The sequence below is a fragment of the Ambystoma mexicanum genome, chromosome 12 (genome assembly GCF_040938575.1).
Source record: "Ambystoma mexicanum isolate Mex_15411 chromosome 12, UKY_AmexF1_1, whole genome shotgun sequence".
Lineage (NCBI taxonomy): Eukaryota > Metazoa > Chordata > Amphibia > Caudata > Ambystomatidae > Ambystoma > Ambystoma mexicanum.
The window spans coordinates 877,669,487-877,696,779 of record NC_090936.1 but is presented as its reverse complement, the minus strand read 5'-3'; the positions used below and the strand labels follow the sequence as shown (position 1 = coordinate 877,696,779).

Below are 27,293 nucleotides of genomic sequence, written 5' to 3'. Positions count from 1 at the left end.
AGGACATTATAAAGTCTCTGATATCTTTTTTCCAAGACGGCCACCAGAAGTAGCGCTTGATCTTTTCCGAGGTCTTGGTCATACCGGGATGTCCTTCCATTAAAGAATCGTGATAACAAGAGATTACCTTTTTCTGTAAATCTGTGCTGGGCAGGTAGAACCGTTCTTGGAAATATAATAGGTTGTCCTTCACCGTAAAGTCCTTTCCCTGCAGATGCCAATTCTGTATGTCTGCTGGAGTTACCAGTAGCCTGGCTTTATCCTAAACTTCCTCTATGGATTGTGTGGCGATTACACCTAGAATTCTTTGTTCGGGAATGATAGGTACAGGTTTAGGATTGATCAAATGTTCTTCCACTCCCATCCGAGAAAGGGCATCAGCTTTACCATTTTTTGTACCAGGTCGATAGGTAATTATGAAGTCAAACTCGGCAAAGAATAGTGCCCAACGGAGTTGCCTAGAGGATTGAGCTTTTGCGGTTTTCAAATATTGCAGGTTTCGGTGATCTGTAATCACAGTAACGGTGTGTCGGGCCCCCAGAAGATAATGCCGCCAAGCCTTAAAGGCGGACTTGATAGCTAGAAGTTCCTTATCAGTAATAGTGTAATTGATTTCAGGAGGCGAGAATTTGCGGGACCAAAATGCCACAGGATGCAACTGATTGGTTACTGGGTCCTTTTGTGATAGAACTGCCCCCATGGCAAGGCTCGAAGCATCAGTTTCAACGATGTAGGGGAGTTCTGGGCGAGGATGTTTTAAGATCGGTGCAGAGATAAATCTAGTCTTCAAATTCTGAAAAGCTTGTTCCGCCTCGGTAGACCATTCAAAACGTTTGTTTTTCTTTAACAAGGCGGTGATGGGCTGGACTATTCGAGAGAATTCGGGGATAAACCTGCGGTAAAAGTTAGCGAAGCCTAACATGCTTTGAACACCTTTTACGGAGGATGGCGATGGCCATTTGAGAATTGCATCGACCTTCTTTGAATCCATACGCACTCCGGTAGGTGATAATATGAATCCCAAGAATTCAACTTCAGTCACGTTGAAAACACATTTTTCCAACTTAGCGAAAAGTTTGTGTTGACGCAATCTCTCGAGGACCATTTTCACGTGTTTCCGATGTTCAGTTTCCTATGAAGAATAAACGAGGATGTCGTCAATGTAAACAACAACACACACATCTATGAGCTCTCTGAGGACATCGTTCATAAAATATTGAAAGGCGGCCGGGGCATTGCATAGTCCGAAGGGCATGACCTGATATTCAAATAGCCCATACTTGGTGCGGAAGGCCGTCTTCCATTCATAGCCCTCTTTTACTCGTACCAAGTGGTAGGCTCCTCTAACATCCAGCTTTGTATATATGCATGCTTTTCTGACTTGGTCCAGGAGTTCAGGGATCAAAGGTAACGGATATCTATTCTTAACGGTGATCTGGTTCAGGGCGCGATAATCTATACAAGTTCTAAGGTCCCCTTCTTTTTTTGGAACGAAGAACAAAGCTGAGGAAGCAGGGGACTTGGAAGGACGAATAAACCCATTCGCTAAGTATTGATCCAGGTATTGTCGGAGGTGAAGATTCTCAGGCTCGGTGAGGGCATAAATTCTACTACAAGGAGGAGTAGATCCAGGTATCAGGTCTATCTGGCAGTCATAAGACCTATGAGGAGGTAGAGAGTTAGCCTGATCCTTCCGGAAAACATCTTGGAATTCTAGGTATTCAGGAGGTAACTGGGGAGCCTCCGAGGAAATTGCTACCAGTGCAACACCAGGTCGAGGGTGACAAGTAGAGAGACATTCTGGAAACTGAACCGTTCTTGCTCGCCAATCGATCTGAGGATTGTGCTTCTCTAACCAAGGAATTCCTAGAATAATCTGGAACTGAGGGGCCTTGATCACATCGAACACGATCTTCTCATGGTGTCCATCTTGACTTACTAGCGTCACTTCTTGGGTGGTATGCGTTACTGGTCCGGAGGCTATCTCCGTACCATCCACCGTAGTAATGACGTCCTTTACAGCCTTTGGACAAAGAGTCAGATTCATCCTCAAAACCATTTCATGATCCACATAATTGCCGATGGCACCGCTGTCGACGTAAGCTTCAATCGCATGTAATCGATCCGGATGTTCAGGGCTAATGAGGACCATAGGTATCACGAAATGCGAGGTCACGGAACTGGTTTTAACGCTCGGCAAGAGGACCTCTATTCTTTTCGGGCGAGGTCGTTTCCCTGCTCAGAGTTTGTGACCCTGGTAACTGCAGCTCCTACTGCCTTCTTGGCTGGTTTCACCGGACAGTCTCGAAGAAAGTGCCCCGAGTTTCCGCAATAGAGGCATAATTGCAGCTGTTTTCTCCTTTCCCGCTCCTTTTGTGTTAGTGGTCCTTTCAGGCCCCCTATTTGCATGGGTTCCCCGGAGTCTACTCCTTTGGTAGGAGTTGGTGGTTTGGAAAATACTCGAGCATCAAACTTGGAACGATCGGCCTTCCTGTTCTGCAGTCTGTGGTCAATTTGAACGACTAAGTCAATATAGTCCGAACAGTCTTGCGGGGGATTCACTACTTGGGCTAACACATCTTTGAGCTCTCCACGTAGACCTCTATAAAACAGAGTAATCCTTTTGTCCTCAGGCCATCGAGTTTCCACTATCAGTCTGTTGAAAGACGCAATATAAGCCAAAAGGTCTTGATTACCCTGTCGCAATGAAAGGAGCTCATTGTCCAAGGCCTGCCCCTGTGAATGTCTTGCAAACAGTTTTTCCATACTGAGCTGAAAAGCTTGAAAATCATGGAGAACCGGATCATCTTGATAAAATCGTTCGGGCGGAGCCAGAGGTACATTCCCAGGTAGGTTGATCTGCGCTGGGTTCGTAGAGGATGTTGAAGGAAGATTTGCCCCTGATGCGGGTAACGGAGTTTGTCCGGCTTGTGACTGTAGCAATTGTCTAGCGAGATCGTCTGTTCGCTCCTTGGAAATAATCAGTTCCCTTCTTAGAGCATTCGTTTCCTGACGGGCTGCATGCACTTCTGCTCTTAGTTCCCCAAGTAACTGGGCTAGCTGGTCGGTATCCAAGGTTTCCATAGCGCCTGGGTGGGAGTTTTGCGGTAGGCTTTGCGTTCTGTAACGCTCACCTGATTCCCGCAGAGGTGCCGGTCTTGACTGGGTGAATGCCGTATCTTCAAAGATGATGTGTAACACACGATTGGCTCTTTGGGCTGGACCTCTGTGCACTGTATGTCTGACTCGAAGAGTAAGATGTCTGCAGATAGAAAATATGGGATTAATGAACTGGGGTTATTGGGTGCCTCTCTCCTCTTCCCTTTCTCTTCTCCTGTAGAACCCCAAAGGTTAACGCCCTCACCTTAGGTAAGTGAACGCCGAGCTCTCCATCTGCCTCGGGGCAGGGTGCCGTAACCAGTTTCTTCACTGGATAAGGGTGCAGGCCTCTTGACCTCAGAGGACTGCTGTCCGTCGTTAACTGCACGAACGGTAAGTTCTGGGCACTTCAAATGTCTTAAAAGTCTTTTGTAATGATATCTCTTGTTTTGCAGGGTTCCGGCGATGGCGGATGGCGGGCTGATGAGAGTTGAGGATCGAACCCGCGTGAGGAATAGAAGCGCCTGGAAGCACGTAAGTAAGCGCTTGTAGCCTGCTTCACGATGCGCACTAACTGTCCCTTTTATCTTGCAGGTACAAGTTCGGCGCTTTAGAGAAGCTGAAGGGTGCTGGAATACCCACTGGATTCGGCGTGGGAAGGAGTAATGGCACGTGAGTAATAAAGTTGCCCAATGTCTTTAAACGCACCTTCTTTTGTCTTTCAGATGCGGGATGCAGCGCCGAAGGCCTCCGGAGCGTGCGAAGAGCTGGTAAGCTTTTGTTTTTCAGATGCCGGAATGCAGTGCGAAGACCTCCGGAGCATGCGAAGAGTAGGTAAGCCTTTGTCTTTCAGATGCCGGAATGCAGCGTGAGGCGTTGGTGACAGCCGATGGACCAGGTAAGAGATGCGCTGCCACTGAAGACCGTAGTGCTAACCTGTTCTTTCTTTGTCTTTACAGGTGCTGCTGAAGACTGGATTCCAGGATGGTAAGCCTTTGTTCCCTTAGGCCCAGGATCAGAAGCAGAAGACACAATGAGCGTTCTGCTGCAGAGAATGCAGAATAACGCAAAGCAAGATTCATCCATCGGGTGTGGTTTAAATAGCCTCCTGTAGTGCTTAGGTGTCTCCTTCCACAGCCACGCCTAGGTAAGAAAAGAGTTCCTGCTTTCCAGAAGAGTTCCAGTGTTCTGAACCTAGGGAGTGGCTCCTGTCCCACCCAACAGGAAAAGTAGTCCCAAACAGAAGAGGATCAGGGGTTCAACTGGCAGGTAAGTAAGCAGCATGGTCTGCTGCAGGTAAGTCCACCCAAGCATTATGAGCCCGGCGCTTCCAGCGCTGGGACTGGGCATCTTTATGAGCCTGGTGCCACTGGCGCCAGGACAGGGTCCAAAAGGTCCCAATTGGGACTGGCTGGCACTCGGAACCGGGGTTATGGGTCTGCTTCCAAGGGAGTCGGTCAAGTCCTGATCTTTTGGAAGCAGAGATCATGACAGCTGTTTCGCGTTTGAAGGAATTTCATAAACATTCAGAAGCCCTGAGCACCGCTCTGGTAACGGCCAGCCTTCTTCAGCTGTCCGCACCACGAAAGGCGCACATTGAGTTCCCTGGAGTGTCGTTCGATCGTGGGCAGGTTTCTTTGAAGCTGCTCTGAAATTGATAGAATGATACGTAGTGTTCCCACAACATTTTGCAGTCAGTTTTCTTAATAGCTCTCAAGCAGTTCACATCCCATTCACAAGTAGACAGTAAAACTCCTCCTCACCAGGAAGTTACTGGGACACTAGTAGTGCGGTTTACACACAGTTACACATAGTCCTTTCTTTGATGGTCATTAGTGAGGAGTGTATTTTCTCTTGATGTGCAATCTAGAAAATAATAGGGAGCTTGGGCAAGGTTCAATAAAAACATTAGAGCAGTAATCTTTCCCAGAGAACATTTCGTTTATTCATCTTTTCCCATCCAAGTTCCATCCTTCTCACATCCTTAAAGATCTTCAGGGCAAGCGCCCCTGCGTAGAAGCAGGATGGCGAGCCCACCATCAAAGGCTAGAAGGTAAAGATAGTTAAGAGTGCAATAGGAATCCTTAGACTGAAACTATTTGGTAATATACTAGCAAGGGTTTTAAACAACTAAAATTAAGAATTTTCTGTATATCACTTTAGGAGCATCTCAGCAGTAAAAAAGGGAAGCCTGTGAGAAAGCACACATCGCTAGCTAAGAAGCAACTAGGGGAGGAGTTCAAGTGGTGCTCCCGCAGAGTTCAGGTAAGCGTTACAATATGACACCTTCTCAGAAACTCCAGTTCATCAGAGCTATTCTGGATACATCCTTGGGAAAGAGCTTGCCACACGAGGTGAGGGCTCAAGACTTTCTACAGATGGTGACCACATTTTTAAGTGCCTTCGATTTTTTGAGGTTGCTCGGCCTCATGGCAACCTGCCCTTTTCTAGTGCCAGAGGTCCACCTGAGAAAGAGATCCCTTCAATGGGCTCTCAGAACTCAATGGTCCCAGTTCTCAGGAAAGATTCGGATCTACTTCAGGTTCCAAGCAAGGTTGCACAGGATCTTCTGTGGTGAGCTTGCGAGGACAATATTCTGAAGGGAGAACCTTTTTGGCAACCATGGCCAGAGATAATAGTAGTGACGCGTGCCTCACTCACGGGGTGGGGATCCCACACCAACTATCTGACAGTCAGCAGTCATTGGTCTCCAATCGGAGTTCAAACTACATATCAATCTTTTGGAGCAGAGAGCAATCAGACTAGCGCTGAAGGCCTTCCTGCTCTCTATACGGGGAACAAATGTCCTGATAAGGGCAGACCACACAGTGGCCATGTACTACCTCAACAAGAGAGGAGGTGTAGGGTCACTACCACTGTGCAGAGAGGCAATGCAGCTCTGGTACTGGGCAATTCAAGAGGGAATCTCCCTATCTGCAGTTTACCTAGACGGAGAGGAGAACACAGCGTCGAACTCCCTGAGCAGGCAGTGCATAGTCTCCCAGAAGTGGGAACTAGGTCAGGAAATCCTTCAAGAGATATTCACCCTTTGGGGAACCCCTCAAGAGGATCTGTTTGCAACAGGTGTCAACCGGAAGTGCAAACTATACTGCTCCAGGGAATTTCCCCCAAGAGGAGCTCTAGGAGACGCGTTTGTGATTGACTGGCAATTTTCACCCCTGTACTTGTTTCCTCCGGTCCCCATCATTCCTCACGTGATCAGGAGGTTGAGAAAGTTCGGGAAACATATGATCCTAATTGCCCCGGATTGGGCCAGGAATATGTGGTACCCGGACCTTCTGGACATGTCTATCTGTCCTCCAATACGTCTCCCACAAAGAGAGGACCTTCTCTCGCGAGAGGAGGGTCGGGTTCTCCATCCAAAGGACAAAACATTCAACCTTCACGCCTGGTTTCTGAAAGGGTGAAATAGAAGGATTGAGACCTCCCGGATGACGTAATGGAGTTTTGCTTTCGGCCAGAAGGTCAGCAACAAAGTCTTTGAACTGTTGCTGTTGGAATGCATTCTGCAACTGGTGCAGAGAAAAGAACGTAGATCCTTTTCTGTGTAAAACACCAGATGTATTATCCTTTCTGCTATTATAGTCAATCTGGGGGTACTAAAGGCTATTTAGCAGCTCTGTCCATCTTCAAGCTATCATCAGAGGAATGTTCATACTTCAAAATTCCACTGGTGACACAATTTCTAAAGGGGCTCACCAGTGTGTTCCCCCCATCTCCTTTCCAGGTTCTAGTTTGGGACCTTAATTTGGTTCTAAAATTCCTAATGTGTGACCCTTTTGAACCGTTACACTCATGCCTTTAAGGTTGCTAACCTTTAAAACCATTCTATTGGAAGCTCTAACATCAGCCTGTAGAGTGAGTGAGTTGCAGGCACTTTCGTCTAAGCCACTCTTTGTTATCTTTCATAAGGACATGGTTGTTCAAAGGGTTGAACCTTTGTTTATGCCCAAAATCATTTCTGATTTCCACATAGCACAAAAACATGTTTTACCTTCTTTCTATTCTCCACCTCATCCTAGCAAGGGGGAGTTGTTACATAGGTTGGCCTCTTCCAGCTCTTTAAGCTTTAACATATCTAGACTGTCAAAACTCTGTACTGATGATCAACCTTTCATTGGTTATACAGGCCACAAACTGGGTCAGGCTATTACTAAATAGACCTTATCCAGATGGATCATTCTGGATATCTCAGAATATAACAAGCTGGCAGGGAAGGATCCTCCTGAAGGTTTAAGGGCCTATTCCACCAGGGGCATGGCTACTTCTACAGCCCTGCAAAGGGGTGTACCGATAAAAAGTATTTGTGAAGCGGCAACGTGGTCTACTATTCGCACGTTCACAAAGCATTACTGCCTGGAATATTCCCTCGGTCAGGATGGGAGCTTTGGAAAAGGAGTCCTGCACTTGGTTCATGAATTCTACTCCCTCCACCAAATCCAACACTGCTTTGAGAGTCGATCGAAGATGAGGAATACGTGGGAGGACACAATTCATTCGAACAACAAGTTACTTACCACTGGTAACGTTCTTTCGACTGGATGTTCCTCCCACATATTCCTCATCACCCTCCCAACCTACCCCACAATAGAATTTCCCATGCTATTGCAGCTTTCGTTCCTTCAAGGCTGAGTACGCTCATTCCTGTGGTTTTGCAGGTATTTCTGCTGTAGGAAAAAACAGAACTGAAGCCAACGATGACATCATCCTCGAGACGGAGGCCCTCAAGGGACATCAACGCTTTTTTTCCAAAGCATCTGAAGCGGGATATCGAATATCAAAGATGAGGAATACGTGGGAGGACCATCCAGTCGAAAGAACATTACCACGGGTAAGTAACTTCTCCTTGCCTTCTCTGCTGCCTTTGCTATGATCCATCATGTCATTCTCCTTTGCAGCCTCGAAAAAGCTGGCATATCTGGTTCTTCTCTTGCCTGACTCTCTTCATTTCATATAAATTGCACACAAACGGTAGCGCGGTGCTACTTCCAAACTGCTCCTACTATGCTCATATGTGGTGTCCCCCAGGGTTGTTCTCTACCCCTAACCCCTTCTCTTTAATTTTTATCCTTGCCTTCTGGCTGACCTTATTGCAGAATATGATGTGGGTTTTTACACCTACGCAGATGATACACAGCTATTGTGTTGTCTTGACTCGCCACTGACTGATCCACCTGCTAAATTGAGAAATTGTTTATCTGGAATAGGGGACTGTATGGCAAGAAACTGGCTGAAACTTAACAGGGACAAAACTGAGGTTTTGGTGATCGGATCACCCAACCCTAATATGGCCTGGAGCAATGCATACTGGCCTGATTCTCTAGGTCCATGCCCTGTTTCTAATGACTCTGTAAAAAGCCTTGGTGTGAAACTCCTTTCATCAGGCTCTAGAGAAGCCTGAATGTCCTCAGTATGTAATTCGGGTTTTTCAAAACTGGAAGTTCTGAAGAAGGTTTTGCCATTTCTTCCGACTGAGTGTCAGACGCTATTATGGGATCCCTGGACTATTGTAACAGGATCTACCTCCGACAACCTGCTTATTTAATCCAACGTCTCCAAATCCTTCAAATCTCTGCAGCCCAATTCTCTCTGGGCGCACCTAGACTCTCTCATTCTCAAGCTCTTTTACGTCAGCTCCACTGTTTGCCGGTGAATGATCCAATATATTTTAAAATCCTTTGTGTTACCCATTGAGCAATTTGCATGAGGGGTGCTAATTGCTTGCAATCTAAATTGGTCCGATAGCAGCCTGCTAGACCTCTATGCTCGGCTTCCCAGGTTTTGCTGAAAATTCCACGCTACTGCATTTAGCGTGCTGGCGGACAATCTTTTTCTGTCCTTGCCCCCTCTCTGGAATTGTCTTCCTTTCCATCTTCGCGCAGTTACTGATCATCTCCATTTTCGTAAGGCTCTCAAAACTCATAACTTATTTTCATCTGTCTTTAAGCTAGCCTACTTGTTTGCCTTTTCATTCAGAACCTAGATGCCTTTGGCCTTAGTTCGCGTTTAATAAATCCAATACAATACAACAAAATACTATACCTGCAGCATTAAAAATGTCATCAGAATGCATCGTATGTGAAAACTTAGACGCTTTTTGTATGGAGCCTGATGCTCCAGTGTCAACCAACCAAACATGAAATCATGGTTCTATGTGATTTTAACAAATACAAAAATAAAGAATTAATTTTTACCGAAATAAAAACACCTAAAATAATCAATCTTTTGGGGCTCCCCCCTGAAGCTCCCTCTTTCCCCATGTTAAAAACCCCACTACAAACGCCTCCCCACCAGATTTAACCCCTTACCCCATCCTCACATATGTATATTCTTTTAATCAGTATTTTTTCGTTGTTTTTGTTTCGTTTAAAATTCATTCTTTATTTTGTATTCGTTAAAATAACTGGATACCGAAATCATTTGACCAGCAGTAACAGAATCAACATACAGGGAAGTAGGATCAATCGGTATGAGTGGTGCAACAAATTCAGAGACTCCTTGGCAATCCTAACCATCAGTATGAAGTGGTGGCAGTGGAGCCTGAGACCTAGTAATTCCGCTTGCCAGGGTTGGCTGCACGCCTCAACCATCATGCTGAGGCCATTGTGGACACTCGGCTTTCCAGTGTCCAAACTCTTAGCAGTAATTACACTAATCACTGTACATGTTCGTCTAATACCTCTCAACAGTTTGCCCTAGTTCATTTGATTGGGGTGTTCCTCTCCATTTTCCCCATCCTTGCTCTCCTGCTGTGGGGCGAAACCCTCCCTCTCCCTCGGACTTTTCTAAACTCTGTATCTGCAACACCGTAAGTGTGGCTTCAGTAGTTTCTTTCTGTCTTTCAACCTTTTCATAGAAGTGTTGTTCTGCTAATAAAACCTCTACGAAACCCTTTCCTTCCCATCCTACAAGCACTGCCTTAATTGCCTCTGATACCTTGGGTTGCAAACCCATAACAAACTGAGCCACCACAGCTTGAGGCGCTATAATGGCTGTGTCAACAATCCCACAGTATTGTTCAAAACATCGTTTCAATCGTTTAAGATATTCTGCAGGATGTTCACCCTTGGCTTGCTTGCATGCATTAATTTTAGACCAATCATTCTTTTGAGGGCAAATTTCAATGACAGTTTGTACCGACCTATCAGTAAAGGTTTTCAGGTCCCTGGCAGTAGCAGGTTCTTCAGCTGGCCTTTTGGCACGCACTTTCAGCAGGGTAAATGTATGTGTGGGCAGCACCGCTCAAAACAATTGATTCAAATTGACACATATAGGGTGATAACAGTATATTATGACCTGAAGCTCCTCCTGGAGCTTAATGGGATCTTCTCGTATCTTTGGGAATCTCTGAACAATATTAAACAAAACAGTAGTGCTCCAGGGGGAATGTACTGTAACTAAGGTATCTCTTCCCCCAGGTAGCTGTCTGAGCGGGAATGCACCAGTACTGGTATTGGCTGTCAAATTCGGGAACCCTTCAAATGTGGCTGAGGAAGGCAAAAAAAGTTTGGAGATCTGAGCTTGTATTTTAACCTTAGAGTTTATTGGGGTGGATCGATGATAGGTTGGCAGTTGGGAAGAGTCTAGTATAGCCAGTTGATGTTCAAGTGCAACATTGAACTATTTGTTGAGGGGTGGCAGAGGTTTTCAGGGGGAGAGACAGTTCTTGAATACTTCCTAACTTATTAGACACCTGCACGATATGGGCGTGAAAGAGAACGCAAGCAAAAAACAGAGGTAAACCCATATTAATGATGAAAGAAAACGATCTCTGGAATTCCAAGATGGCTGCTGGGGAGTGAGAACGTATTCCTCAGAGCTCCGTCCTGGGCCTAGCAATGAAGCACTGGGTCGGTGGACGAGGGAGACCATCTTGGCTGCCTCAGATGAACAGGACCCAGTACAGACGCTTCCTGAGAAGGAGAAATGACTCCGACCCCACATCCACCGGTATCGCTGAAGTGGTGGAGTGAACGGAATGCCGATCGAGGTGGCAGAGTGCAGAGACGTGGGAAACTCTGCTCCGGTCGGATGAGCGACCCCCTCGGGGGATGTGAGGGAGAATTAGAACGTGTCCCGACCTGGGAAGGGGCCTCAGAACGATGTCCAAAGGGCCGGAAGCGGCAGAGAACGAGGCGGGGGAAAGGTGCCTGAGGGGACTGCAAACGCCAGCAGCTGAGTCTAAAAAATAGCACCAGAGGCACAGGAGGTGTGTGGGGAAAAGGCGGGGCATCCCGAGTGAGCCCGCTCTTGGAACCCATCGGACATGGAACGCATGAGATTTGGAGCGGACCGGTGTGCTGATCAAAACGGATCGGCCCGCCACATCCCAGACAGCGAGCCCTACAGCATGCAACAAGCCGCAGCAAAACAGTGGAGGCTGGTCGGGGCAGGAAGCCCCCAGTGAGAGCTTGTAAAGCGGCTGAAGTCTCTACACTACAGGCCCCGGATACACATGAACTGAGGGAGCGAGGATGATTGCCTGGGGGAAACAAGGTACGGAGCGGAGAAACGCCCTCGGAGGGAGAAAGAAGAGTCAATCTGGAACTTAACAAGCCGGCCGTCGGGCAGTGCACATGGGCTGAGGGCTAAGCCACCGGGCAATGCCCTGTGCTATGTCGACAGACTAGGCTGCCCCCAGTCATAGAAGATCTGAAATCCCACAGGGAGGAGTAGGGGTGAAACACACTGGGAAAGAAGCTGCAACTATTAGGCTGCAGCCCAAAAACAAGGATCCGGTGGCACCAGCAGCCGGAACGATGAGGTGAGGAAAGGGAGACTGATCGAACAAGGAGAGCTGGCTACTTCGACATACCACGACGACTCAGTAGAAACATTGCTTACCGAGCGAAGAGAAGCCACGAGGCGGCTACAGGGAGAGGGAGAGGTCGGGCTCTGGAGGAACCGAAATCAACAGGACACAGAGAAAACATCTCCCAGATGCCAGGCCAGAAAGGGAAGAGCACACCTGCTTGACAAAAACAAAATCCCCGGCCCCACGAAGGACAACTTGAAAAATACTGGTCACAGCGCAGGAAGTGACGATCAACTGCAACCGATGAAACCCATGGTCAAGAAGGAGGGAATACAGCCTCAGAGTCTGGAGAGATGGCTCTAAATAAAGAAGACCTGAAAGAGTGCCTCAGAGACCTGGAGGGGGGATGATGACGAACTTCCAGGAGCAGTTCACCTTACTCAAAGAGGAACTCTGCAGCTCCCTGAAGGAGATCAGAGGGGAGGTGAAAGAGCTGAGAGCCAGGGTGGAAGTTGTGGAACAGGGGCTGGCGGAGACACTGGAGGACAAGAGACAAAATAATGAACTGCTGGAGCAGCTTGCAAGTGTCTCCCAAAACTTTTAGATACAAGCAGAGAACATGGAAATTCGCTCCAGACGCTCTTACATTAGGATAAAAAGTCTCAGTGAGACCGTAAATGGTGCAGAACTGTGGGGAGCAGTACAACAATGCTTCGGAGACTTGTTACTTGACAAGCTACCCGAGGAGATGGGAATCGACCGAATACATAGGGTGGGACCTAGGAGAACAGAGCCCGTAGCGCGACTGATATGATATATTTTATTTATATTGCGCTCGTACACAAGTGTTTCACAAATGACTGAGAGATGTCCTGGTGGCGCTAACCTTCTATGGGCAAATGGAGAGCATACTACGGGCGGCAAGACCCCAGACATGTGTTACCATCAATGGGATCCAGGTGCAGTTATACCAGGATTTAGCGCTGTCCACACTTCAGAAGCACAGAGACATGGGCCCTGTACTAAGGGCACTCAAAGCCAAGCATGTCCCATATAAATTGACCGTTACGCTTTGGCTTACTGTTCTCCCTCGATGGCACAGAACACCGGATAAAAACGTGCGCTGAAAGACAGTCTTTACTAGAGCTGGAGGAAGAGGTCACCGAAATGGAGTGGTGGCAGGCAGGATCCCCCCCAAAGACTGCAAAACAATGGGACTGGTACAGCCTCTCGTGAGCTGTCTGAGCCGGAGCCAGGTATGCTGTCCAGTGCTCGAGTTAACAGTGTCTTATCACGTGAGTCGTTGTATCTAGCCTAACGTGCATGCATCAGAGTCCACCTCCAGCCTACTGTACCCTCTACATGAACTGTGTATCAAGCTTAATCTGCCCCACGTGAGTCCCGCACCTAGACCACTGCGCACTCATTTTAGCTATGCATCCAGTACTCTGCACCCTAACATCTGTGCTACGCCTATAGCCTACTATGCTCTAACGCTTGAAATACGCATTTAGCCTGTTACTCTCTAATATTTGATTTCTGCTTACAACATACTGTGCCGAATATCAGTGACATGTATACTCAATATATGTGACCTACACCTCATATCTTTCTCTAGCCGAGCCACAACCTGCGCTATAGTCTATGATTCAGACATTTAGCATGTACTTTTTCCACGGCGCCCCAGTCTGGAATGTGCCTATTTGCTAGCCACTGTGCCTTAGTCTGTTGTGAATGTGCCTATCTGCTAGCCACTGTGCCCTAGTCTGTTGACCACTGTGCCTGCCCATTGTACCTATTCTGATCCTGACTACTTGCCTTCCTGCCTATCCCGACCCAGTCGGCTCCCGCTTCACCTCAAACTACTCTATTACCACCTAGTCAGCCTCATCCAACTACATCCTGGTCTTACTCTGACCACCCATGGCAAACCTCTACTTAGCCACGCTCACCTTAACGGCTACACTCGCCCTGCTCCACCACAACAACACCACCCGCCACAAACCCCGTCCACAATCACTCCCAACCCAACATCCCTCATACACCTCGACTATGGGTTTTTTGGAGGCCCAACATATTGACCAGCCTGACGCCCTCAGTCCCATAGATTGGATCCGCCGATTTGCTGCTCCGCCCACTCCTTGGAACCCATGCACATTGCAAGACAGAAACCTGAGACTCGGCTCTCGGTTCATAACCCCCAAGACACTCGCCAAAAGACACTCCTCTCATCCCACACACAGTCAAGCGAACACCGCTCAAATTTTGAACATCACCCAAACAGCCCCCTTGAGCACATCTGAACAGCCACTAATCAAGGGCGCCCTCGTCAATGCCCGCTCCCTGGTCGCCCATGCGCTAGATATCGCAGACTTCATCTCTGTCAACAACCTACACTTCCTGGCTATCACGGAAACCTGGCTGCACCAAGCAGCAGGCCCAGCCCTTTCCCTCGCCATCCCAGAAGGTTATTCAATACTAAGGAAAGACCGGGACATAGGTAAAGGAGGAGGAGTAGCCTTCATCGTTAAAACATCCCTTGGACTTAGATCAACCCCTCCGCCCAGCTTCCGATCTGCAGAACTTCTGTCAGCAAAGCTCCAACTCTCTGCTACACAAACCATACTATTACACCTCCTTTACAGACCTCCAGGCCCCATCACCACATTTGAGGAAGAGATATCTGACCTCTTGACCACCAACACCAAAACAGGATCTCAAACTATCCTACTTGGTGACCTCAACCTCGGTCTCGGCGACCCAAACGATACCAATGCGCTCTCCCTGGAAAGCACCATCTCCCAACTAGGGTTCAAGCTCAGAATCACAGACCCTACCCACAACAAAGGCAGGACCTTGGACTGGCTAGCGGATCTCAACTGCTCTACGTCCATCACAAAAAACGAGCAAATTGCATGGTCTGACCACCACGCCATCTCCTTCTCCATCCAAGGGAAATCACAACCAAACACTCCAACCCCTTCCGTCCCCCAAACCCTCACCAGAAACAACCGCAACATTACCTTACAAAACCTCCGCCCACTTATGAACAATATCTGTACCCCTACAAACTACGTCAACCTAGATGCGGAGAAACTTGCTGACCTCTACAACAAAACGATAGAATCAGCAGTAGACACCATCGCTCCTCTCAAACCCACCAAAGCCAAACCGGCAGCCCATATGAACAAATGGTTCACACCAGAGCTAAAAATCCTCCGAAACTCCAAACGAGCCGCAGAAGCCACCTGGAGAAAAACGCCCAACCTCGCCAACAAAACTCAACTCTCGATAGCTGCCACCACCTACAAAACTGCTATCCTCAAGGCCAAAAAAGAGACATATGATAACAGAATTGAGAGCGCCAAATCCAAAACAAAAGAGCTTTTCAACATCCTCAGGGAACTCGAATCCCCCCCCACACTTGCTGAAACCTGCGTGAAAGATGCAGATTGGTGTGAGAGGATTCAAAAAGCCCTAGCAGACAAAATCACCATGTTACAATCCAAAATCGGACAGAAAAAGCTCAACCTAGCCAAAAAAACAAACCATCCACCGTCAACCACCCCTCAAACTTCCACTTGCCCCCCCTTCTCCTTCTCACCAGTTTCCACTAAAGAAGTAGAAAGCATCATTAAGGGCCTCAAGCCCTCTAGATGCCAAGGGGACTCATGCCCAGCTCCCATCATCCAAGAAGGCGCCAACACTCTGGCCCCCTTCATAACAGCCCTCATCAACGCATCCTTCAAATCAAGCTCAGTGCCTAGCAGCCTCAAGGAGGCCTGGGTCATGCCACTTCTAAAAAAACCTAATCTAGACCCCAATACCCCAACTAATTACAGGCCAATCACCACCGTTCCCTACATCCTAAAGATCTTAGACAGAGTGGCCTACCTGCAAATACAGAAGCACCTGGAAGACAACAACCTCCTGGGTCTCAGACAATCCGGCTTCAGGCCAAGGCATGGAACAGAGTCAGCCCTACTGGACCTAAAAATCCAGATGGACGAGGCAAAGGACAAGGGTAATCTAGCCATTCTCCTACTGCTAGATCTATCAGCTGCCTTCGACCTCGTCGACCATCAGATCCTCACGGAACATCTGATGACCTCAGCGGCCTTCTCTAACCAGGCGACTGCCTGGATCCAGTCCTTCCTAGCCAACCGAACCACCCGGGTCTTCTCCCCGGGGGCATCAGCACTCCCTGTCCCCATTACCTGCGGCGTTCCTCAAGGCTCGTGCGTCTCGCCGACCCTATACAATATCTTCACTAAGCTATTGTTTGACCGCCTAGATAACCTAGGTGTCACATACACAAACTATGCTGACGATACCCAGGTTCTCATCACCCTATCGGGGTGCTACGATGAGGATTCCACCAGAATCAACAACCTTTACTTGGAGATCCAAGCCTGGATGGCAGAGCACGGTCTATGCCTCAACGATGAGAAAACTGAGCTCCTTCTTGTCGGCTCCCAACCACGGCTAAACAAACTAGACCCCCGTTACGCGTCCTTCAACATAGACGGTAACCTAATCACAGTAGCCAAAGAAATTAAAACCCTTGGGGTTTATCTAGACTCTACTCTCTCACTCAAAAGACAGGTGAACGCCACTGCCTCATCCACAGCTTACACCAATAAGCTCATCAACGCATGCAAACCTTTCCTATCACCCTCCAGCTGCATTACACTAGCCAGAGCGTTAGTGCTCTCAAAAATTGACTACTGCAATACCCTCTTTCTCGGCTCTTCAGAACGCAACCTGAACAAACTACAGGTGCTTCAAAATAATGCCATCAGAGCCGCCCTCAGTATCCCACGAAACGGCCACATCTCCAGCATCAGACAAGATGCTCACTGGCTCCCGGTACGAGACAGAATCACTCTCAGATCCCTCGTCATCATCCATAAATGCCGCTCCAATGATGCACCAAAATACCTGGCAGACAAGTTCCACAATCACACCTCAACTAGACCAACTAGAACGCCATACTCACATTGCCTTTCCGTTCCTAAATTCTCCCTAAAAAAAGCAGGTGGCGCCAGCTTCCCGGTCCTGGCCGCCAAACTATGGAACGCTTTGCCACCAAACCTTAGAGCAGAACCCTCATTTTGGACTTTTAGAGCCAAAACAAAAACATGGCTTTCCAACAAAAACGCTGCTTAATGTACTTCCTCTCCGCATGTCTCTGTTGACCACCTGTAACCCGGTCTGCTACACCTATTGTTGTTTTATCACAGTCTGTATTGTATATTTTTACCATGTTGTAACTGTTTCTAAGTCTCCGGCGCCCAGTTACCCCAGGGTTCGGTGCGCGGTACAAATAAATAAACTAAACTAAACTAAGGTGCAAGGCAAATCGTGGGACAGTGGAGCCTGCCTACGGGGGCCGTGCTCACGAACAACCGATGGGTCGGGATGACTGGGCCCGGACTGGATGGATGGAGTAAGCCTTGTGAGAGCTTAGGCGGCCTGGTGGTAGGGGGATGGAGGTGGGGAAAAAGAGAGCAAAGGGAATGTTAGCAGGCCTGGAGGATGGGGGCGGGGTAGTGGATGAGATCTTGGAATATGGTGGGAGGTCTCGGGGGCCTCATGGGGAATGATATCCCAGGTACAAACTTGGATCAGAGTAAGGTGGGTTATCTAGGACCTCTGGTCTAGCCCTGTGATGGGATGGGGAGGAATAATAAGGTAAATCGTTGGAGAAGCAGGGAAAGTTGGGGGTGTGGTGGGGAGTTGGGGAAGTAGAAGGGGGATAGAAGGGAAACCACTGCATTCCCCAGCTTGTAGTGCGATGGGGCGAGAGCACTATCAATAAGAGGGACCTTATACAGTAGAAAATGGTACTTAGGATTCTATCACACAATGTTAGGGGCCTGAGTACCCCAGCGAAACGTATGAAAGTTGGAACGCAAATTACATGCGGCCCTGCGGATATAGCAATGCTTCAAGAAACGCGCATCCAGAAGCTAGACTGGACCATTATTAGGTTTAGACATTACAGGGATAGGGGAAGGCATATACATGGTTTTAGGTTAACAACCATGTTTTGAGAGCTTTCCGGAGCATATAGTGAGAGGGTTCAGCTCTGAGAGAAGTTGGCAGGGAGTTCCAATGTCTGGCTGCAATAAAAGGGAAGCTGTCCCCACCTACTTTGGCGCATTTGACTTTGGGCAGCACAAGACGTTGGCAGTAGGGTGTTCTCGTAGGTCTGGATGAGCTTGCCTTGGTTACCTTGTTGGAGAAGTAAGGGTGGGCTGTGTTGGCAATGCACTTATGAGTGATGGCTAGCGTTTTAAAAAGGATGCATTCTCTGAGGTGGAGCCAGTGGTCTTTACACCTTGCTGTGCTTATATGGTCCCTTTTGGGAATGCTGAGGGTGGCTCTGAGTGCATTATTCTGGTTGATTTGTAGATTCATTAGGTTTTTTGAGGAGATGCCAGCCAAGGGGACATTGCCGTAGTCCAGTTTTGACCCAATGATGGCTCTGGCAATAGTGAGGCAGTTCTCAGTGGGCAGGTAGGAGTTTGCTGCATTTAGTAGTTTGATTGGGTAGGCAGCAGAGAATGCAATGGTGCTAACCTGTCGGGACATCGAGAGGGTGGCGTCTGGGTAGACTCCTAAGATTTTGACTGATGAGGATACAGGAATATGTATGTTGTCTATGGTGAATGCAGTGTATTGGCTGTTGAGTTTGTTAAGGGTTTCTTGTGGCCCAACCAGAAGGATTTCTGCTTTGTCTTGGAAGGGCTCTAAATTCATACAGAGAATCAAGGCAAACTATAACTACCCATCGATGCGCCTCTCCATTAACTCCCAGTAATCCCGAAACATAAATACCACAAGGGGGACCGGACAAGGATGCCCCCTGTTCCCGCTCCTTTACGCAATATTCCTGGAACAGTTATTAATATTAATTAGGCAGAACCCATGCATTCATGGCATCCCATTCGGGAAAAGAGGAGCATAAAAAGGCTGCGTTTGCGGACGACATGATGCTGTCCATGACACAAGTAGAGAGGTCGATCCATGCCCTACTAGCAGAACTAACCATGATAGAGCAAGTGGAGGGCTGAAAATAAATATGTCAAAGTCAGAACTGCTCAGTCTGGGATTATTGGAGGCACAACTAGCATCCTTACCCACATACTCCCTGTTCACTGTGGCAACCGACTGCATAAAGTATTTGGGGTAAGCATAGCCCACTCAATGCTCAAAATGTACAGGAAGAGCGACCCTGTGCTATTAGCCCAAATTAGAGTGGACCTGAGGAAATGGTCGCCCCTGCGGGTCTCATGGTTGGGTAGGATCGCCACCATTAAGATGGTAATACTCCCTAGGGTGCTCTATTACTTCCAAGCGCTTCCCATCCAGATCCTGCAACTCTTCTTTAAAGATCTCCGAAGGATAGTATCACGTTTTATTTGGCAAGCTAAGTAACCTAGAGTGGCCTTAGAGACATTCATGGTGCCTAAGAACAGAGGGGGACTGGGCCGTTGGTTCGGGGCTCGTTCAACCAATGAATTAAGATAGGCTGTAAGAAAGTGGGAGACATGGTGACTGCAGCGGGCATAAGATCCTTTGAAGAATATAAGCAACAGATGAGGTTGACTGAGAAGGACAGATGGGGGTACAACGAAGTACGGCATTGGTTAGCGCACCAGGAAATAAATTGGAGGCTGTCCGAAACTTGAAGTCATTTGAAAAAATGTGTTACCACACATACAGGGATGGCAAGATGGTTTCAAAACTGTACCTAATTCTCACAGACCTAGAACTGAATAAGACCTGGGGATACATGAGGAGGTGGGAAACAATTCTGGGGTGGCAATCCTGAGAGACCACTGGTAACACTTATGCGTTAATATGCCAAAGCTGACCAGATCTATTCAACTTAGAGAGGCATGGTACAATGGCATAATAGCCCAGAGAGGCTAGATAGAATGTACCCCAATGTCGTGCAGGAGTGCTGGAGGGGTGTGTGCAGAGGGGGTACTGGAGACACATATGGTGGGAGTGCCCGGGACTAAGGGGATTTTGGAAGGACATAGGGGCTCAGATACAGACATTGGTCCCATGCCCCTCGTTGCTAGCTCCGGGGGAATGGATGTGTGACCTGTTTGATCCAGGATTCTCAATCACATCTAAACCCCAGAGTAAAGCCTTTATAGTAATGCTTATCATGGCTTGGTTAGTCCTGGCTAAACGATGGAAGCAGAAAGAACCCCCAACATGGGTAGAGTGGTTTCACAAGCTGTGGGGAATACTGGCAATGGAATGAGTGACATGTAGGGTACAAGGCGATGCAGCCAAATTTAGGCAAGACTGGGGACTGACCCTGGAGTTTCTCAACAGTGACTGCATGAAACAGTGGTGCCCGCAAAACGCACACATATTGGACATATTGTAAATGAGCAACGACCAATGAGGACAAGTGGGACCTAGCTGAAACTTTAATTCTTAGGGGGGAACGTGGAGGGACTAAGGACGGGGGGGGGAGTGTTGATGTTTATTGTTATAAAAGGTCAATACAGATACTTTTATTTTTTTAAACTGGACCTCAACAAATGGGATCAAGCCACAGGGGAAAAAAAAGGAACAAGCTCCAGGGAATATGAAAGCAGACACTGATAGTATCAGAGGAAATCTTCCTCATCACAGTGGGAAAGAGCGAACCACTGACAACCAGAGGAGGGTCTGGGACCTGGGAACAAATAATGAGAAGAAACCGAGCAAGCAAGGAGCTGTGTTAAAGACACCAGGGGAAGGGAATCATTCCACCTGGCCTTGTTGTGAACTTGTCATTATATCTCCGTCCTGGAAATTATGGCATTCATGGAAAATCCAACATTGACTTACACTGCACATCTCTCAGGCAACATGCCTCACCAGTCTAATCTTCCTCCAAGATTGCTACTCTCCATTTCTTCAATTGTTTGCTGTGACCCTCTGTGACCTTAGCAGCCGTTCTGAGGGCTATCTCTGCATACTCCTGACTCTTCTCCGCCTCTTTCTGCTACGATCCAGGCATTCTTTGATTCTCAGTATTTCTTCGTTACGCTCGCACTGCTATTTGGAAGGGCACTGGAATCTGTTTTTCTATGCTGCCAGTGTGGATTCAGGCTTTTACGCCTTATTGGCTCTTTGCTCAACTGTTTGCTGTTTCTGGAAGGAGGGCCACTCACCCCAACTGTTTACCTTTGGAAGGGTATAGTGGCTACCACCCGGAACAGACAATATCTCTTCGAAAAGAAGCACTCTTCCAGAAGAAAGACAACTGAACCAACACCAGAGGACCCATCCCCCACATCCTCTTCGGACTCATCAGGTGAGAGGGAAGGGGGCATTCCTGAGAGAACTGTGCCAAGCAATAGCAGGAGGAGGGTGTCATTCTCCTGGTCCTGAACTAGGAGCTGTATTAAAGACCCCAGGGGAAAGGAGTCATTGCCCCTGGCATTGTTGTGAACTGTTGCAAGCAATACCAGGATAAGGGAGGCATTCTCCTGGTCCCGAACTGGGAGTTGTGCTAGAGACATGTGGAGAAGTGGGTCATTCCCCCTCATATGATATGATATGATATGATATGGCATTTGTAACGCGCCTATACACAAGTGTTTCAAGGCGCGACGAGGCGGGGGGGAACATGGGTAGACAGACAACGATCCTACTAGGCCAGGTGTCATTCAGACCGTGCAAGTGCAAGGGTAGAGGGGACTGGGAAAGTGGAGGAGGAAGAGGAGAGGGGGAAAGTGCTGTACATGGTTAGTAGAATACAATATAAATAGTAGGGCCAGCTGGTGGAAAGTGCAAGGAAAGTGCAGTAAAGGTTAGTAGAATACAAGATAAATAATAGGGCCAGCTGGTGGCAAGGGGAGTGCCGGGAGAAGGGGCTCTGGGATACAGAGACAGTCCCGTGGTGCAGGTAGGCAGTGCAAGGGAAGAGTGGCTGGACCAAGGACCGAGATCGGTGAGTGGTCCAGTAGCAGATTCGGTGCAGGTTCAGTGGTTTTAGCAGGGGAGAGAGGGAGAGAAAGCAGAGGCTCTACTGTAAAAACGGTATAGAGCTACACCAGGAGAAGGGAGTCATTCTCCTGGAGGTGAACTCTGGATAAGGGCTGTGTAAAACACGCAAGCAGAGGAAGGGAGGCATGCCCCATGGCATTCTTATTGCAAGAGAGCACTCCTTTGGATGCTATCCAGGCAATAGGAGAAGGGGGCCATTCTGCTGAAGAAGGAACTTTATGTTAGTGTATCCTTTAGTTATAGTGTGAGGGATAGAAGTAGTTTGTGACACAGGACGGTGGAGTTTATTTCTGATGGACCCTTTAGTATTAGTTTTGAGGCAGGCAAACCCCTTATAGAGATAGGGATGGATAGGTTTTTGGCACTGAAAATAAAGGTCTATAACCACCACCATGCCACCTTTGTATCAGCTTCCTTCTTTGACACCCTTACAGTTTCTCCTTCATTTATTTGGGTCAGAGTTTCAGCCATAGGACACTGAACAGTCTTTTGTCCATGTTGTTTAGAGAATTCCCCTATCCCTTATCTGCAGTGTTGCTGGTATTGTTGTTGATCTCTATGCACAGCTTTATATTTTTCAATAGCATACAAAACCTTATCGGGCACTGCCACACAATGTGGCCTCCTTCCATTGGCTGTTAATAGGGTGTAGTCTTGTGCAAAAATCACCAATATAATTGTATCTATCTCCTTTATATCATTCGTCATTGTGCGCAACGCCTTCTATTACACCATTCCTGTAACCCAACAGTTCATCCATACCCCTCAACCTCTTGATCAGAAACTCCCAGTGTCAGTTTGGAATATTTAAAGGTTGGAGACAGCTTTTGTATCATGCAGTCAGTCCGTGGAATGTACTGCTAGAATTCCTACAGAAAACTCGAAAAAACCTCACTTTCTAAAAAATAAAAATGGAAACCGCCTCACCTTCTAAAAAAAGCCATGTCCATCTCCTTTTCCCATCAAAACATTCTCAGCACCGGTGATGACAAAATCTGGCAGTCTATAGAGGCATTCTAGTATATAGTTTATGCTCAATGAGACACTTCAAACTAGTAGTATTTGTATTTATTTAGTTTATATAGCGCTTTACTCCAAAACGTTGCACATTTTAACAACAGTATACATATAACAATTAACATTTTAACAGTAACAGTAGAAGAAATTTACAATTGTGAATCAGACCAACAAAACAGTAAGTAGAGCAATTAAACTGAAGGGAAGAAGCAGTGTAGTGCAGTAGAAGTGAGAGGGAGGGGGAGGGGTGGGGAAGAGAAGGAGGAGGGAAATGGAAGGGGTAAAGGGTAAGAATGGGGGGAAGAGGCAGGGGAGGGAGATGATCAAGGTGATAAGGAAAGGGGGGGCAAGAAGGGGGAGGGGTTTCAAGGTGGGGGATGGAGAAGGAGAGATTTAAGGGATGTGCAGAATGAGGAAAAGGTAGAAATAGAGCATAGTGAGAGAGGTACGGAGTTCCAGTGCAGGGGGGCTAGGAGTTGGAAGGAGCGGAAACGGGATGTGGCACAAGGGGATGGAGGAACAGTGAGAAGGAAGTGGTCAGCAGAGCGAAGGGAGCGGGAGGCAGTGTAGAAAGAGAGGAGGGAGGCGAGATAAGGGGGAGCATGTATGTATATAATATAATATGTATTCTATTATATTATATGTATTATAGTATGTATGTATATATATATACTAAGTATGTATTGCCCACCCAACTGCACACAGCTGTGACTGTCTGATATACCATTTCAGTGGGACTAGGCTCCTCGTGGCGTCAGCTCAGTTTTGTACAGGCCCTCAGTGGGCTCATAATATGTTTTGTTTAGGATTAGGCAGCGTTTACAATGGGATCTGTAGAGGCTTAACACAGAAATGTTAAGGGTTAGAATAGATTCAGCATTATGCCTGAAAGAAAATCACTACTATTCCAGTTCAAAGGATCTACACTCCAGTTCTGGTCTGCTCTTGTGCATGCCTAAATTCGGCAGTGAAAGAGCAGAAGCAGAGAATATTCCACTGAGAAGCTTCGGCTGTGAAATATTCTCCCTCTCTCCATTCAGCCTCGTTCTGGCCACTATGCTGTAGAAGTCTTTGAAAGCCTTTCCCTTCTCTTGCTAGGTTTTCCGTCGATCTGTATGCATTTAGTGTCTCAGCACCAAGGGACCTCTGGGTAGTCGAGCGTTCTATAAAACTAAGTTCAAATTATTCATCGGATCTGGACTTCCCAGTGCTCTTTTTAGCTTAACCAAGCAGAGCAGATTCATTTAAATAAACAGAAAGACCCGTGAAGAAATGTGTTGCTTACTTGTAAACCTTTTTTTAAACGAGCAAGATCCTAGCTTGCCTTGGTCACTTGTCCATTTTTTTGTGGGTCTGCTACAGTGTATGTTGTTGGACAGTGGGGGACAAATGAAAATATAGATGCCCAGCGAGCAGCACATGTTCCGAGGACAGTGGCTTACTGGAAATAGCAGGCCTCTCTTCATGGAGGTCTGGGGATTCCTTCCATCTTTGTACTAATTTTCTTAACTCTTTGCAAGTGGCAAATATACAAACTGTATATGGAGCTGTGCTGAGGCAACACCTAAGCGTTGTTCCACAGTGGGGTTGCAATGCACTCAGTTAAGCATGACCTCTCAATTTGTGCAAGCTATATGCAGCAACCTGGCATAGGTGCAAGTAAGTATTAAATGTGAGTGTTCGCATAGGTTGCGCTACAGAGCAGACCACATCACCATGGAAAGCCTAAAGAAAAAAGGTTTCTAAGTACTTTGCTTTTGAAGATGTGTACAGGTAAGGAACAACGTTGGATGTGCAAATGATACTTGTGCTTCTTCTGCGTTCCTTTTGCAATGTATTGATTTTATTGTTAGAGCTGTTTAAGCAGAATTCCCGAAGGGTGATGTGGGCAAAAATTACATAATTTATTTTTTTGTCATTTGTATATACCACTTGCACCTCTGCTAAGGCACTTTACTGTGCTCATTCTCGTTAACTCTTATGTTCTTGTTATTTAAAAATAATTTGTATGGTTTGCCCTCTCTTACATTGTGATTTTATTTGTATGTTAGTATTTGGGATCTTTGCTGATGAAAGAAATACGGGGAACAGAATCAACGCAAGAGGCCTGCTCGAAAATGAGGGTAGGTTTATGTGTACACACACCCTTGCAAAAAGACACATGAATGCATACACCTTTGTGTGGTTTATTTAATGTATATTCGACAATATTTTTGCAACTGCTTTCGAATTAATAATATACGAGGATAAGGTGAGAAAATGTACCCACATATAGATACACAAGCACACACACATGTGCGTGCGATGAAGTAACGCGATGAAGTAACGTGACACATAAAATATCCCAAGATAAGTTTCACTCAAGAGGTTCTACAGGCATGAACCACAAAGCCGAACAGTTGAGTGGTTTATGATTGAGAACCTTAGGTCTGAAACATATTGCATAATATGTTTTGTTTTACCATACAATATGATTTTCTACATATCTGTTGGGGATCTACCTGCAACATGGTGATTTCTCAGACATGTTGCTGTTCTCCCCAAACTTGGGCCTCTGCCTTTTCATTTCTGCCAGGGTCCTAATGTGCACAATGTAAAGACCAATGTCTCCTTATATGTTCCTCGCCTACAGTTCAGTGATATGAGCAATCCCTGTTAAAGCAAGCGTGGATAAAAGTTATGCATGTGGTTAATTGTATTTTAAACTATAATTTTGAACGTGTCACTGATTGAAGAATGCAGCCAGTGAATTGTAAATTATTGCACCTTGCTGGCAAGCTTTTACAGCATTAATAAATACATATGATGGTGGCATAAAGTATCTGTATAAATTACCACACACTTAAATCCTTCGCTAAACTCTGAAGTCCATCTAATTTATTTTAAAGATCTACATTGCACGTGCTACTTCCATTTACAAAAGTGTTCTTATGTTTGACTTAAATGTACCCATTTAGATCCCATTGAATGTCCCTGGAAGTTAATAGCCACATGTAAAGTCCCATAGGGATAGTTATTTCATGGTAGCAGGTATAGAGTAAAGTTAACGTTTTTTATAGCCAGAAAAAAATCATTTTCATTGTTGCTCTCTCCAGCTATCAGTACATCCTACCCACCAAGTGGTCCTGCCTGCTTTTCAGTTAGAGGTGACAAATGCCCATTTGTTTCTCAGGAAGATCGTGACAACTAATATTCTTGCAGGACGTTTGTTAACTGTAAGTGGGAGTGTGGATCCACTTCAGTAAGATTCTCATTGGTCACCTGGCCTGATTAATATTCAGTCTATTTTTGTATTTCTCCCTCCACTTTACCTAACCTTAAATTGCTAAATAGGTTTGCCATGAACTAGAATACTGAGAGTAACAGAAAGAATTAATACAAATGTCAGACTCAATTCAGCTCTTGCTGAGTTGGAAGTCCTGAAACTGAGAATGAGCTTTCCAATCATGTATTCTTTTTTAATTATGTACACACGGAACTACACACCTCCAAGTTTATAAGGAGACTTCAACTTCATAAACACTTTCACAAATCAGAAATCATCAAGATAAAAATTTGCACATTAGTGAAGCGTTTCAAAGCCCTTAATTATACAGATTTGGACACAATGGAAGTGATGTGGTGTCTGACCTCAGGAGAGAATGATGAACAGGGACAGATGCATGTAAATATGGAGGAACAGGCCACCTCATTCCAATTTGGTCTGACATTGAGCAAATGGTATGGCCTAAAAAAGAAATCAACATACATTCAACACATGTAGAATAAAGGAATCTCAAAAAAGTTAGCAGGCGCTACTCTCCAGAAAGAACATGGCATGATAACCTGTTCTGACATGAGAGTTTGCAGCACACGCTTTTTGCTCACTGTACCTTTCACAGATGTTTCAGCCCTGTTGGGCCTCCTCAGTGAGGTGGAGCTGTGTCTCTCTGAGCACAGTGAACAGGGGGTCCACGTCTGGTTGCCCCCAAGTAAGTTAGCGTGACCAACCCCAAGTTCCTTGCAAATATTTCAAAAAAGGTAGCAGGCGCTCCTCTCCAGAAAGAACATGGCATGATAACCTGTTCTGAGATGACAGTTTGCAGCACACGCTTTTTGCTCACTGTACCTTTCACAGATGGGAAATATGCATTTGCATATCAGTCTTTGTCCCGCCCAAGTGGGCAGTCCAGCATGGCAATTCCTATCTGAACAAGAGTACCAACAGCAACCCCATAAATGTGTTTCAGCCTTGTTGGGCCTCATCAGTGAGGTTGAGCTATGCCTCTATGAGCACAGTGAGCAGGGAGTCCACATCTGGTTGCCCCCAGGTAACTTATGGTGACCAACCCCAAGTTCCATGCAAATATTTCAAAAAAGGTAGCAGGCGCTCCTC

The 27,293-nt window shown here is 46.7% G+C and overlaps 1 protein-coding gene across 2 annotated transcripts in view; it reads left to right on the top strand.

Moving 5' to 3' along the window:
• The window catches only part of ANKS1B (ankyrin repeat and sterile alpha motif domain containing 1B), an 806,556-nt gene that overhangs the window by 497,126 nt on the left and 282,137 nt on the right, over window positions 1-27,293 (top strand). For both annotated transcript variants that reach the window (XM_069629362.1, XM_069629363.1), the window contains exon 5: window positions 24,970-25,041. In XM_069629362.1, the coding sequence (XP_069485463.1) occupies window positions 24,970-25,041 (72 nt within the window). The remainder of the gene's footprint in view (window positions 1-24,969; window positions 25,042-27,293) is intronic.